Below are 13,603 nucleotides of genomic sequence, written 5' to 3'. Positions count from 1 at the left end.
TCACTGGGTTGGCAGCTACAGCTCCCCTCGAGGGAACTCACTGCCTTCGGGATAACCAGGTCCACCTGCTCCCAGGCTGCCTCGCACTCCACGTCCCTCACATGTCTCTATTTCCCATTCTAACCAGTTCACTTCTCCAAACAATAGAAGTTAAAGAAACCCAGTGAGCGCCAAAAAAGGAAACCACTTGTTCTAGTAAACCAACTTGTCCTTAACAAAGGGAAAGGAGAAAAAGGTGGCAAATGGTAGTTTTGGTGGTCTTCAAAAACCTGTCATCCAAATGGTATTCTAGATGGGAGTCTAAAAATACCACACTACATGGAAAGTTCCTCTTAGTCTCTTTCTTTTTGGTATCGGTTAAAATTAGCAATTTGAAGCATAAATCATAACTCAAATGCTTTCTCCAGATGCTTGAAAAGTGTTAGTATTCATACATCTGTTTAGACCTTCTACAGGATTGATAAACTCAAAAGAACTAGCAAACACAACATTAAAACCAACATACCTGGAAAAACGCTGAACCCACAGCTATAATAAAAGTCAGAGACGTTATGTTTTTAGCCTGTCTTCACCCACCCACCCCTTCTACTCCATGCTCTGATGTTCACTTTGTCCCTACAGCAATTCAGCTTTGGCAGGTTAGACACAGCAGACCGTTAAACGGTGTATCTAACTCCTCTTTAAAAAAAAAAAAAAAATCACAGAACTCACCAGAAATTCTTTGGCAAATTCCTCACTGTTATTTTTCTTTTTCTGGGCCTCATTCAGTAACCGCTGCAGAATTTCTCTTTGGTCCATACCGCAGAGCAAGAGTCTGTGAGAGAATTAAGGGAGGGCATGTCAAATGTGTGTCATGGCCAAGACACCACCAAGGAGCTGCTGCCACCGCCTGAGCACTGCACGCTGGAGGCTGTGGTTTACTGACTACATCACAAGCCCTAGAGGAAATTAGTGCGAAACAAGCTTCTGTGGTCACACAACAAAGCCCTCATCTCCCTCCAGGGCCCTAGTGCCTTCCTTTCTCAACAAAGAAACTTGGCTACAGCTCAAAAGTAACAAACAAGAGGCTAACCAGAACCTTAAACTGTGGTCTGCTTAGCTCAGAGACTGTTCCACTCCGCCACCTTCAAACAGCAGCCCCCTCTCTTGCTGCTTCCCAGAGAAAAGGCAGAAACACGGCTCTATAAGGTAAGGGTGAGTTCACCCTTTCCACGTTCCCCGTGAGCAGAAAGGCCTGGGTGACACCCGTCACCCCTCTGCAGGAAAGGAGACAGACACTAGAGTTACCTGTCTTCTACCTGGACTGTTCTCCCCAAAGCCAGAACAGGCAGTTTGGTTCCAAACCTGTCAAGCCTCCCATGCAAACATCACATTTTCTTTTAGAGGAAGCAAAGTCAACTGCCTCTGACAGGCAATCTCCTCCAGGGCTGGGGAAACACTGGCCCCCATTAAGGGAAGTGTTGGTCTCTGTACCTCTGCAAACCTGTAATAGCTTTGGTCCTTGTTTGGGTTCGGAACATAAACACGAGGAACACCGCTCTATACAGGATAAGAAGCCCAGGAAGGCAGTAGGCACAATATCCCCAGAATGCACTGTTAGGAAATAGTCAAGGAACAAAAAGGAACTAAAACTAAAATTTACCTTGCTGAGAGTAATACAGATTCTAGGTCAGAAAGTCTCAGGAGACTTGAGCGTGGCAGCGCAATCTGGAGTCCTCACTACTCAGAAGTGTCACCCAGGTAGCTGGAGGATCAGTGAGTCTGGGAGTCTGAGACACCTGGGCAACAAAGCAAGACCTCTCTCTCCCTCAAAAACTGAAGATAGACAGAGAGAGAGAGAAGAGAAGAGAAGAGAAGAGAGGAGAGGAGAGGAGAGGAGAGGAGAGGAGAGGAGAGGAGAGGAGAGAAGGAAAGAGAAGAGGAGAGAGAAAGAGAGAGAGTGAACCTAAAGAACGCATTCCCATGAAGTCATTTTGACATTTTTATCCTACAGCCGTGGTCTTGGAAAAGATCCTGTTTCAGGAAGCCATCCCGTACTCACGGCCCCTGTGCCTTAGCAGGCAGGCTGCTAAAGCTTCCTCATTCTCCGTTTGCATAAATTCTCTCTTCAATGGGTAAGAATCCACCCAAGGTCTAACTCAGTGTGAAAACAGCCCCAAACAAATATATCATCTCTAAAGGAGGAAGTTCAGCAAAGAGTATGTTACAAAATTAGTCTCAAGTATGGAAACTGGGAAAGGTGCAGGTTGGACTTCCTCAGTTGGAGACACCACCGGCAGTCCTTTCTGGTTCTGCATTAGTCAAACCCCCTTCAGAAAAATCATGATGCTTGCACACAAAACATACTGCATTCTCTCGGTTGAGCCCTTGGTAGGCAACTTGAAGTTAATATTCCAGATAAAGGAATTTCAGTTGTAGTTCACATAAATTAAAATGAACCATTTTTCTTGAGCAATAGTTCCTGAGGATATTGCAATATCTCCCAGATAATCCTCATCTGGCATTAAAAGGAAATTTCTCGCCACTGTAAATAATGCGATATTTGACTATTTTAAAACATACAAAATTTGCGGAAATTTTATTTTTAAAAAGAACACAAAATTCTTCAGGGTGTAAGTATATGCTTGGCGCACCAGCACTCAGGAAGCTAAGACAGGAGAATCACTACGAGTCCCAGGACTATCTGAACCGCATACCAAGCCCTGTCTCAGGAATAAAATAAAATGCTTTTAAAATTCCAAGTTAACTATAAATTAAAATTACAGAATTGTATGAAATTTAAGCCAGACACAAAAAGACAAGTATTATTTTTTCTCAAATGGGAATTTAGGTTTAAATCTGTGTGTGTGTGTGTGTGTGTGTGTGTGTGTGTGTGTCCCGCATGAAAATAGAAAGAGGACCATGAAAAGGGAGGAAAAGATCTTTTTAAAGTGTGTTTATTATTATATATTAGTCATACGTATACAGATTATATTATGACATTTTCATATTGTACTTAATGGATTCTGATCACGTTCTCTGCCCATCTACCCTGTTGTCCTTTCTTGTCCCCTCTCACTCCTAACCCCTTTCCTCTCCCCAACTGTCCCCCCAACTTCCACTTTATGTCTTTTTTTTATGTTTTTAATCCCAGTGAGTTTCTTTGGGCTATTTACAGGAGCCATCGTAGCTTACCAGGGTCTGCATATGGAAGAAAATGTCTCTCTTCCCCATCAACTGTTAACTGCGGATAAGTCTTCAGGTTGGGGCCACATGGGACAGAGTGCTGGCATACTCAATCCTGTGCAAGTAATACAGCATCTATGAGTTCAAGAGTACAGCACCCAAGTCCCACTCAGAAACCAGCACTCCACACCTCCTCAACCCCATGTCTACGGGGCTCCTATATTCTTTCTGCCCCTTTGGTGATGTTTCCGGACGGTTTGCAGCAGGGTGGCGAATGGTGGTGTAGATGTCCCATTTACTGCTCAGCACTCAACAGTTGTTTATTCTCAGTACTTTGGCCAGTTGTCTCTGCAGTCACTGCCTGCCACTGCAGAAAGTTCTCTGACCAAAACTGAAAGCATCACTAGTCTATGGGCACAAAGCCTCTGTGGGCATAGAAGGCAATTAGATGGGTACATCACGTCCCTTTAGGCAAACCACAGCAGTAGGTGCCTTACGAGGGCCATGACCTCCCCAGCCAGAACCTGTAACCAGAGTTACAGTACCACTCATAAGGTGAGGGCATCAAGTCCAAAGAGAAAGCTGCTGGGTTACCCGTTTAACAGACATGCTGTTATTGTTTCTGTGGGCTCATACTGCCTGGCCAGTAGGTATTGCTGCATGCAGTGTCCACAGCTAAAGAATAACACTGATGGCAATCCTCCCCCAGCAGCCTGCAGAGCGCCGCTCAGCACGACGAGATTCAGCCAACAGGAAGGAAGCTTTTTACTACCAGCCTGATTTCAGTATGTCCTGCAACCAAAGTGTGTAGCATGTTTGGCGACGAGGTCTTAATTCTGGTGGAAAACCAGCAGCAGTGGCAGCTGCTTGGTGTGTGTGTGTGTGTGTGTGTGTGTGTGTGTGTTAAAGGTCAGAGACCTTCCTGTCCAACAGCTCATAGGGGGTAGCTACCTCTGGCATGGCATTGAAATTTTCATTTTATAACCTATGGTTTCTAGGGACAGCTTTATTCACCCAGGTAGTTTTCTCTGTTCAAATCATTTTATTATTTGAGTTCCTTATGGCTTTTTCATACATTGTTAGTTTCCTAAAATGTTTATTTTTGAAATATGATGATGTGTGCTTTTACGCCCAACACTCAGGAGACAGAGGCAGACGGATCTCTGTGAGTTTGAGGCTACCCTAGTCTACACAGTAAAATTCTGTTTCAAAAAAACAAATAACTAAATAAATAAAAATAAATAAATAATTTTGCTTTTGTTAAAAATATTTCATTTAATTTTACGTACATGGATGTTTTTGCCTGCATGTATAAGTCTGTACGCACGCCTGGTAGCCAAAGAGGCCAGAGATGGCATTGGGTCTCCTGGAACAAGAATCACGGATGGTTGTGAGATGGATGTAGGTGCAGGGAATTGAGCCTGAGTCCTCCGGAAGAACAATCATTGCCCCTAACTGCTGAGCCACCTCTCTAGAGCGTACACTATCACTATTGTTGGTTCTCTTCTCCCCTCCCTCCCCTATCCCTATCCTTCCCAGTCCCTGCTTAAGTATTCCCACCCCTGATATTCTCACTCCTGGCTTCTGCTCCTCCCCACTCCCCAGAGACGCTTTTCTCCCCTCTCGCGACTCCTATCTAGTTCCCTGAACTCTACACACTCGTTCCCACATACATGATAGCCAAAAGCTGGGTCTGCATATGAGAGAGAGCATGTGATATTTGCTTTTAGAGTTTGAAGTACTTCGCTTAATACAGTGTTTTCCAGTGCCATTTCCCCGCAGATGTCACAATTTCATTTTTCTTTGCAATTGAATAAAACTACATAGTGTAGATGTACTACGTTTTCACTACCCACTCATCAGCTGATAGGCATCTAGGTTGGTTTCATTTCCTCGCTCTTGTGGATACAGCAGCATTAAACATGCGTGTACAGTTATCTGGGTGGCAGGATATCCAGTCTTCTGGGGATATGCCCAGGAGCAGTATAGCTGGGTCATAGACACATTCTATTTTTAATCCTTTAAAAAAACCTCCATGTTGATTTCCACAGTGGCTGTACCATTTTACTCTCCAGCCAACGGTGGGCAAGACTTCACCACCCCAGTTCTTGCCAGCTTTCGTCCCTGTTTCCTTGATGAGAGACGTTCTCACTGCCGTGAGATGAATTGCAAAGCAGCTTTAATTTACATTCTCTTCACACCCAAGGCTGTCAAACATGTTTAAAACCTTTATTGGCCATTTGCATGCCTTTTGAGAACACACTGTTCAGTTCCTTAGTCCACTTTTTCACTGGGTTGCTGTTTCCTTGTGGTTTAGTATTTTGGGTTCTTTGTAAGTTCTGGATATTGTGGCTTCCATCAAATGTCCGGCTGGCAAAGATTTTCTCCCATCCTGTAGGCTGTCTCTTCATTCAATTAACCGTTTTCTTTGCTGCGCAAAAGCTTTTAATCTCATTTATTGGTTGTTGGCTTTATTTCCTGGGCAATTAAGGTCCTACTCAGAACTGCCTCCCCAAACATATTTTAAAACTTTGCATGTATTATTACTGTATGTGTCATGATGTGTGTGTGTGCATGGGTATGAATGCCACCTACAGCTTGTGGAGGTCAGAGGACAACTTTTATGGAGTTGGTTTTCTCTTAGGATCAAACTCAGGTCACCAGTTTTATGTGGGCAGGCACCTTTACCACTAAGCCATCTCACAAGTGCCGATTCCTAGTATTCAAGGTATTTTTTCTACTTTTTGAGACAGGATTTTTTTTTTTTTTGTAGCCTTGGTTGTTCTGGAACTAACTCTTTAGACAAGGCTGGCCATGAATTCACAGAGATTCACCTGCCTCTACCTCCCAAGTGCTGGGATTAAAGACATGTACCACCACTGCCTGGCATTTTTCCTAATTTTTAAACTGATGATTTGAGAGTTTCAGGTCTTGTGTACTGCTTTTGAAACCCTAAATAATCTTTTTCCCCTTCTCATTGTCCTTGTCTAGGCTGCTGGACTCTACACAAACTCGCTCTACACACACCCGCTCTCCACACACCCGCTCTCTGTACACACACCCACTCTCTCTCCACACACCCGCTCTCTCTACACACACCCGCTCTCTCTACACACACCCGCTCTCTCTCTACACACACCCGCTCTCTCTACACACACCTGCTCTCTCTACACACACCCGCTCACTCTACACACACCCGCTCTCTCTACACACACCCGCTCACTCTACACACACTCGCTCTCTCTCCACACACCCGCTCTCTCTCCACACACCCGCTCACTCTCCACACACCCGCTCTCTCTCCACACACCCGCTCTCTCTACACACACCTGCTCTCTCTACACACACCCGCTCTCTCTACACACACCCGCTCACTCTCCACACACCCGTTCTCTCTCTACACACACCCGCTCTCTCTACACACACCCGCTCTCTCTCTACACACACCCGCTCTCTCTACACACACCCGCTCTCTCTACACACACCCGCTCTCTCTACACAAACCCGCTCTCTCTACACACACCCGCTCACTCTCCACACACCCGCTCTCTCTCTACACACACCCGCTCTCTCTACACACACCCGCTCTCTCTACACACATCCGCTCTCTCTCGACACACACCCGCTCTCTCTACACACACCCGCTCTCTCTACACACACCCGCTCTCTCTACACACACCCGCTCTCTCTACACACACTCACTCTACACCCGCTCTCTCTACACACATACTCGCTCTCTCTATACACACTCACTCTCCCATAAATGCACATATAACACTTTAGCTGAGGTCCCCAGTTAGTTCCTTGGGCAGTTGAGAATAGGGAACCTGAAATGACCCTATCCTTGAGCAATACTGACGAATATCTTGCATATCATCATAGAACCTTCATCTGGTGATGGATGGAGATAGAGACAGTGACCCACACTGGAGCACTGGACTGAGCTCCCAAAGTCCCAATGAGGAGCAGAAGGAGGGAGAACATGAGCAAAGAAGTCGGGACCACGAGGGATGCACCCACCCACTGAGACAGTGGAGCTGATCTATTGGGAGCTCACCAAGGCCAGTTGGACTGTGACTGAAAAAGCATGGGATAAAACTGGACTCTCTGAACATGGCGAACTATGAGGGCTGATGAGACGCAAAGGACAATGGCACGGGGGTTTGATCCTATGTAATGTGATGGCTTTGTGGGAGCCCAGCCAGTTTGGATGTTCACCTTCCTAGATATGGACGGAGGTGGGAGGTCCTAGGTCTTACCACAGGGCAGAAAACCCTGACTGCTCTTTGGACTGGAGAGGGAGGGGGAAAGGAGTGGGGGGAGGGGGAGAAGGGGGGGAAGGAGGGGGCGTAGGGGGGAAGAAGGGGGAGGGAAATGGGAGGCTGGGAGGAGGTGGAAACTTGTTTTTTTTTTCTCTTTTTCTCAATAAAAAAAATAAAATAAAAAATAAAATAAAAAAAAAAGCAAGGATCTGTGTCTGACAGCGAACATGTGGTTTTGTCTCTCTGAGTGTGAAATCCCTCAGGTAACATAGCATAAAGCCTTTGACTCATTTGGAGCTGATTTTTGTGTAGGGTGAGAGATAAGGGTCTGGTTTCACCTTTCTACACGTAGGGATCCCGTTTTCCCAGAACCGTTTGTGAATGTCCGCACACTGGGGTCTTTGTAAAAGCTGGGGTGGCTGTGTGGGACTCTGTGGAGATCCTCTGGTTCATCCCATCAGTCTGTGTGTCTGTTTTCACACCTGGCTGTGTGGGACTCTGTGGAGATCCTCTGGTTCATCCCATCAGTCTGTGTGTCTGTTTTCACACCTGGCTGTGTGGGACTCTGTGGAGATCCTCTGGTTCATCCCATCAGTCTGTGTGTCTGTTTTCACACCTGGCTGTGTGGGACTCTGTGGAGATCCTCTGGTTCATCCCATCAGTCTGGGTGTCTGTTTTCACACCTGGCTGTGTGGGACTCTGTGGAGATCCTCTGGTTCATCCCATCAGTCTGGGTGTCTGTTTTCACACCTGGCTGTGTGGGACTCTGTGGAGATCCTCTGGTTCATCCCATCAGTCTGGGTGTCTGTTTTCACACCTGGCTGTGTGGGACTCTGTGGAGATCCTCTGGTTCATCCCATCAGTCTGGGTGTCTGTTTTCACACCTGGCTGTGTGGGACTCTGTGGAGATCCTCTGGTTCATCCCATCAGTCTGGGTGTCTGTTTTCACACCTGGCTGTGTGGGACTCTGTGGAGATCCTCTGGTTCATCCCATCAGTCTGTGTGTCTGTTTTCACACCTGGCTGTGTGGGACTCTGTGGAGATCCTCTGGTTCATCCCATCAGTCTGGGTGTCTGTTTTCACACCTGGCTGTGTGGGACTCTGTGGAGATCCTCTGGTTCATCCCATCAGTCTGGGTGTCTGTTTTCACACCTGGCTGTGTGGGACTCTGTGGAGATCCTCTGGTTCATCCCATCAGTCTGGGTGTCTGTTTTCACACCTGGCTGTGTGGGACTCTGTGGAGATCCTCTGGTTCATCCCATCAGTCTGGGTGTCTGTTTTCACACCTGGCTGTGTGGGACTCTGTGGAGATCCTCTGGTTCATCCCATCAGTCTGGGTGTCTGTTTTCACACCTGGCTGTGTGGGACTCTGTGGAGATCCTCTGGTTCATCCCATCAGTCTGGGTGTCTGTTTTCACACCTGGCTGTGTGGGACTCTGTGGAGATCCTCTGGTTCATCCCATCAGTCTGGGTGTCTGTTTTCACACCTGGCTGTGTGGGACTCTGTGGAGATCCTCTGGTTCATCCCATCAGTCTGGGTGTCTGTTTTCACACCTGGCTGTGTGGGACTCTGTGGAGATCCTCTGGTTCATCCCATCAGTCTGGGTGTCTGTTTTCACACCTGTACCATGCTGCTTTGTCTTGTTTGCTATGACCTAGAGCATAACGTAAATCAGGAGTGCGGAAACCTCCGCGTGAGTCTTTCTGCTCAGGATGACTGGGAATCTTGGGATCTTCGGTGCTAAAGGATGAAATCTTTTAAAAGTGAGGAGAAGTGAGGATAATGTGGCACAAAAACAGAAGAGAAGATTATTTGGGACAGAGAGGAGACAAACAAAAGGCGAGATGGGGGATGGGGAAAGGCAGCAAGGAAAAGAATGGGTGAAAACAAAACACAATGGCATGGGTATAAAAATACCACAGTGAACCCCATCACTATGTATAATAGCTTAAAATACTAATTAAAAATACCACAGTGAACGCCATCACTATGTATAATAGCTTAAAATACTAATTAAAAATACCACAGTGAACCCCATCACTATGTATAATAGCTTAAAATACTAATTAAAAATACCACAGTGAACCCCATCACTATGTATAATAGCTTAAAATACTAATTAAAAATGAAGTACAAAAGAAATAAAAATGAATCAATTAGGTATGATAGAATTAAGGATGCTCTGAATTATATTACTTTAATTAGGATAAAACCACAACAAAATTCAATAATTTGTTCAACAGCATTACCTACTGCCCACAAAGTGCAAAGCAGGGGGTTAGGGATTAGTTTGCCACATAAGGGAGCCAGAATATGGTGCAAGGCCCGCCTCACGCATCCCAGAACTAAACAGGGGGACATGAATATCGCTTAAAAATAAAATAAAGCTAACTTGCTTAGTGCAAAGTAATAAAACAAAATTCTAAAAGGAAAATGGTTTTATGTGTTTGGGTCAGTAAGAGAAAAAGTTTCAAAATGTCTTTGTTCCTTTAGTTCCTTTGTTCCTCACTTCATCAAAATAAAAGCTTTGTTAACTTGAGGTGAATTCCACCTCACCCTCATTCCATCTCACCACGATTTTTCTCTTACTCTAAATCCCTAAAATATAAATTTTTAGCTGGGAAAATATCTAATAATACTTATATCTATTTTCCTCAAATACAGAGCTATTAATACAGAAGTAGTTAAATTAGTAAGATATTAACCTTACTGACTTTTTAATCTCTTCTTAGGGAAGGAGCTAGAAATAAATGAGGAACTGACTGGAGAGATGGCTAGCAGTAAGCAGAGTTCAGCTCCCAGACAGACTCACGGCAGTCACCTCACAACTACCTGTAACTCCAGCTCCGAAGGGGATCTGAAGCCTCTGGCCTCTTTGGGTCCCTGTGCGTGCATGTGGATGGCGTACACACACACACACACACACACACACACACACACACACACACGACTGAGTCCATTCACTGTTGCTTGTATGTATATGATGTCAGAGCTGACCACTTGATGTTGGCTGACTAACTAACTGATTAGGAGAGTTTCCCTCAGAGGGGAGGCTACTGCTCAGGCCCTCGCCATTCCTCAGTCGCCTGTAGCTCTTGTCTAGGAATGGGGCCTCATGATATTTCACCCTTCCATGTTAGTAGGTCCATTGGTGTTGTTTAGGTCTTGTTTAGGCAGCCACATTGTTGAGGTATCATAGGTACAGCTTCCCTGCCGTTCCTGGGACACACAGTCTAATAGTAGATTTGCTGGTTCTGGCTCTTACAATCTTTCTGCCCCTTCATCCCTGATGGTCCCTGAACCTTAGGTTCAAGAGTTGTGTTGAAGATGTAGCCACGGAGCTGGGCATCCTATGACCAGTTGTAGAAGCACATAATTTTTTTTAAAGTATGCATCAATTCTCAAAAGTTCATTCTACTGTAAAATCTAAAGGTATTAAAGAAACTTGGTGAGCAAATAAAACCTCAAAACCCCACTCAGCTATAAGCCATTTCCTGACGAGACCACTCAAGCAAGCAGAAAGCAAACTGAAGGAGCAAACAAAAAAGACTTGCTTAATTTGAACAAATCTACTTAATTTCCACACTTTTAGCGATACTGAACGGCAGGAGGGCATAGTTGCTACTGGGTGAAAGCAGTGTTGATTCCCTTCTGCTCTGTAGGAAGATCAAGAGCTGGAGAGGGGAGCCAAGGTCACACAGCAAAGGTCAGCACAAAAAGAGTTGATAAAATTGCTGCAAAATACTTAAAGCAGCGTGTGTCATAAACCTAAGTGATCAGAACAATTCCCTGCAGTAAAAGACTCACAGGCATAGTGAAAACCATCAAGAGGCCTGGGGTTAGTAGGTGAACACCTGGAGAAAGGGAGGGGTTGCAGCTCACCACTGCCCCTCTACCTCCCTCCCACCCCCACCTCTTGTGTTCAAAGAAAGAGGACAACACAGAAACTCGCCTGACAATCACCTGTTCAAAGAGAGGAATCTGCAGGTTTAAAGGAAAAACAGTGTCATGGAGATTAGGAAGTGCATTACACACACACACACACACACACACACACGCACGTGCCTCTCGGGCATGATGATTTGGACAGCATAAAACAGTCTGTAGGAAAACCAAGTACAGCCAGGTAGTGGTGACGCACACCTTTAATCCCAGCACTCGGGAGGCGGGCGGATCTCTGAGATTGAGGCCCGTCTGGTCTACAGAGCAAGTTGCAGGACAGCCAGGGCTACACAGAGAAGAAAAGACAAGAAAAAAAAAAAGCAAGTACTCCAGCTTCTGAGAGCAGCCCTCTCTCTGTGCGTGGCCATGAGTTTACCTTGGAAAACTCCTATTCAATTTCAGCTTTCATTTTACTCTTCATGTCTTTCCCTGGGCCAGGGATTCAAGGTGGACTGTGTGCTGTGTTATACTGTCCTTAGTAAGCATGCTTTTGGTCATACGAATGTGGACTGTGCTGTGTTACACCGTCCTTAGTAAGCATGCTTTGGTCATATGTCCAATTCTCCTTTCTCCTCAAGGCCCTCCCCCGCCCCCAAGACAGGGTTTCTCTGTATAACAGCTCCAGCTGTCCTGGAACTAGCTCCTGTAGACCAGGCTGACCTCGAACTCACAGAGATCGGCCTGCCTCTGCCTCCCGAGTGCTGGGATTAAAGGTGTGCGCCACCACCGCCCAGTTCCTCAATACCTTTTCATTCCTGTGTTAACCAGCATTCCCAGTTTCACACCCGCTGTCTTGCACTGATGAACTCTTCTTACCTATGTATCTCTCTCCTTCTAGCACCTAGCAGTAAGTGCTGGATTGAGAGGATTTAAATGTTGTTTGAATGCTGCATAACCAGAATCCAGGGCGGGGAGATGACTTGCTGTGCAGGCTCAAGGAGCTGTGCTTGGATCTCCAGCACCCATATAAAAGCCGGATGCTGGGACCGGCGCCTGTAATCCTAGCACTGGGAAGGCGGAAGAGACAAATGGATCCCTGGTACCCACCTGCCAGCCAGTCTAGCTGAGTTGGTGCACTCTATGAGAAACCCTGTCTCAAAGGATGGGTGGAAGGTGATAGAGGAGTATGCCTGAGGTTAACTTCTGTGCACGCACGTACACAAGCACGAATGTGTGTGTGAATGTGAAGGTCAGCTTCTGTGTACTTGTGTTCCGAGCATGAATACATGAATACCCTTGTGTCTACAAACACGAATACATGTGTGAATGTGTACACGAGCTTGAATACTCGTGTCCCGAGCATGAATACATGAATACCCTCACGTACACAAGCACAAATACATGTACATGTACCGCACACGCACAGTCGTTATTAAAGAATGACAGTAACTAGCAGGCTGTGGGAACAGATCTAGATTGCCTAGCGTGTCAGTATCTGCTGCCCGCTTCATCGACTGGCCTCACCCAGCACTACCCAACCACATCACCACAGACTGTTCCGTTCTATCACTACCGTTTTGTTGTTTTTACCCGTACCCCAGTTTTCACCAATAAAAACTAATCCGCCACACCTACTGTTTCTTCAAAACTCTCTCCTGCGCCATCTCACCCCCGTCTTCTGAGTCCGAATCCCTGTAAGATAATTACACTACATAAGTTTTCTGAGTTTCATCACAGTTCTTATTCCAAAGAGAACCCATAAAACCAGCCCCGTGCTTCTAGTTTACCAAAGGCAAGGAGCCCATCTTCTACGCATTTGTGAGACTCAGCATTTGACATGGTTTTGAGAATACCTGCAAGTCTGGGCGGTAACATGTGTTCTATTACTTGGTGAGACATCCACTTCACGTGGGTATCTATGGCACCAGTGCCCCAGCTCTGTTTCCTGGCACAGTCTAAACTTCTACGTTTTGGAAGGCATTTTCACTGTGCCAGAAGATGGGCCTTTCTGAAGGGAACCAGGCAAACAGTAAGTTCCTCACTGAGAGCCGCTGCCCAAGCTGCAGAGCTACTGTTGCTGAGGGAACCATGCCCCTGCTGAAGCTCAGAGTCCAGCTCAAAAAAGGCCACAGTGGACACAAAGACCACCTTTTAGTCTCAGGGACAGACTTACAAACAGGTGCAGAAGAGCCTTCTAAACTCCCTCAAAGGAAGCTTGTCCCGCTAGCCATGTTTTCACGTCATCCATGGTGTGAAAAACCCTGAACCTGTTTCTTGTTTCTACAACATTCTG

General features: G+C 46.0%; 1 protein-coding gene across 5 annotated transcripts in view; it reads right to left on the bottom strand.

The window, feature by feature from the left end:
* The window catches only part of Ptpn22 (protein tyrosine phosphatase non-receptor type 22), a 54,989-nt gene extending 53,240 nt beyond the window's left edge, over positions 1–1,749 (bottom strand). For 4 of the 5 annotated variants that reach the window (XR_005973022.1, XR_005973020.1, XR_005973023.1 and 1 more), the window contains exons 1-2: positions 1,643–1,749; positions 712–814 (exon numbers count right to left, since the gene is read on the bottom strand). Coding sequence is in view for 1 of the 5 variants with exons in the window: in XM_041638111.1 (XP_041494045.1) it covers positions 712–798 (87 nt within the window). In the remaining 4 variants the exon portion in view is untranslated. Of the gene's footprint in view, positions 1–711; positions 849–1,642 lie in introns of those variants that run through there. The other variant, XR_005973021.1, reaches the window with a different exon arrangement.
* Between the last annotated feature and the right edge of the window lie 11,854 nt (positions 1,750–13,603).

Source organism: Microtus oregoni, unplaced genomic scaffold (genome assembly GCF_018167655.1).
Source record: "Microtus oregoni isolate MIOR12 unplaced genomic scaffold, Mior012 000054F_ref0000373, whole genome shotgun sequence".
NCBI classification, from domain to species: Eukaryota; Metazoa; Chordata; class Mammalia; order Rodentia; family Cricetidae; genus Microtus; species Microtus oregoni.
This window is presented reverse-complemented; position numbering and strand designations above follow the sequence as displayed.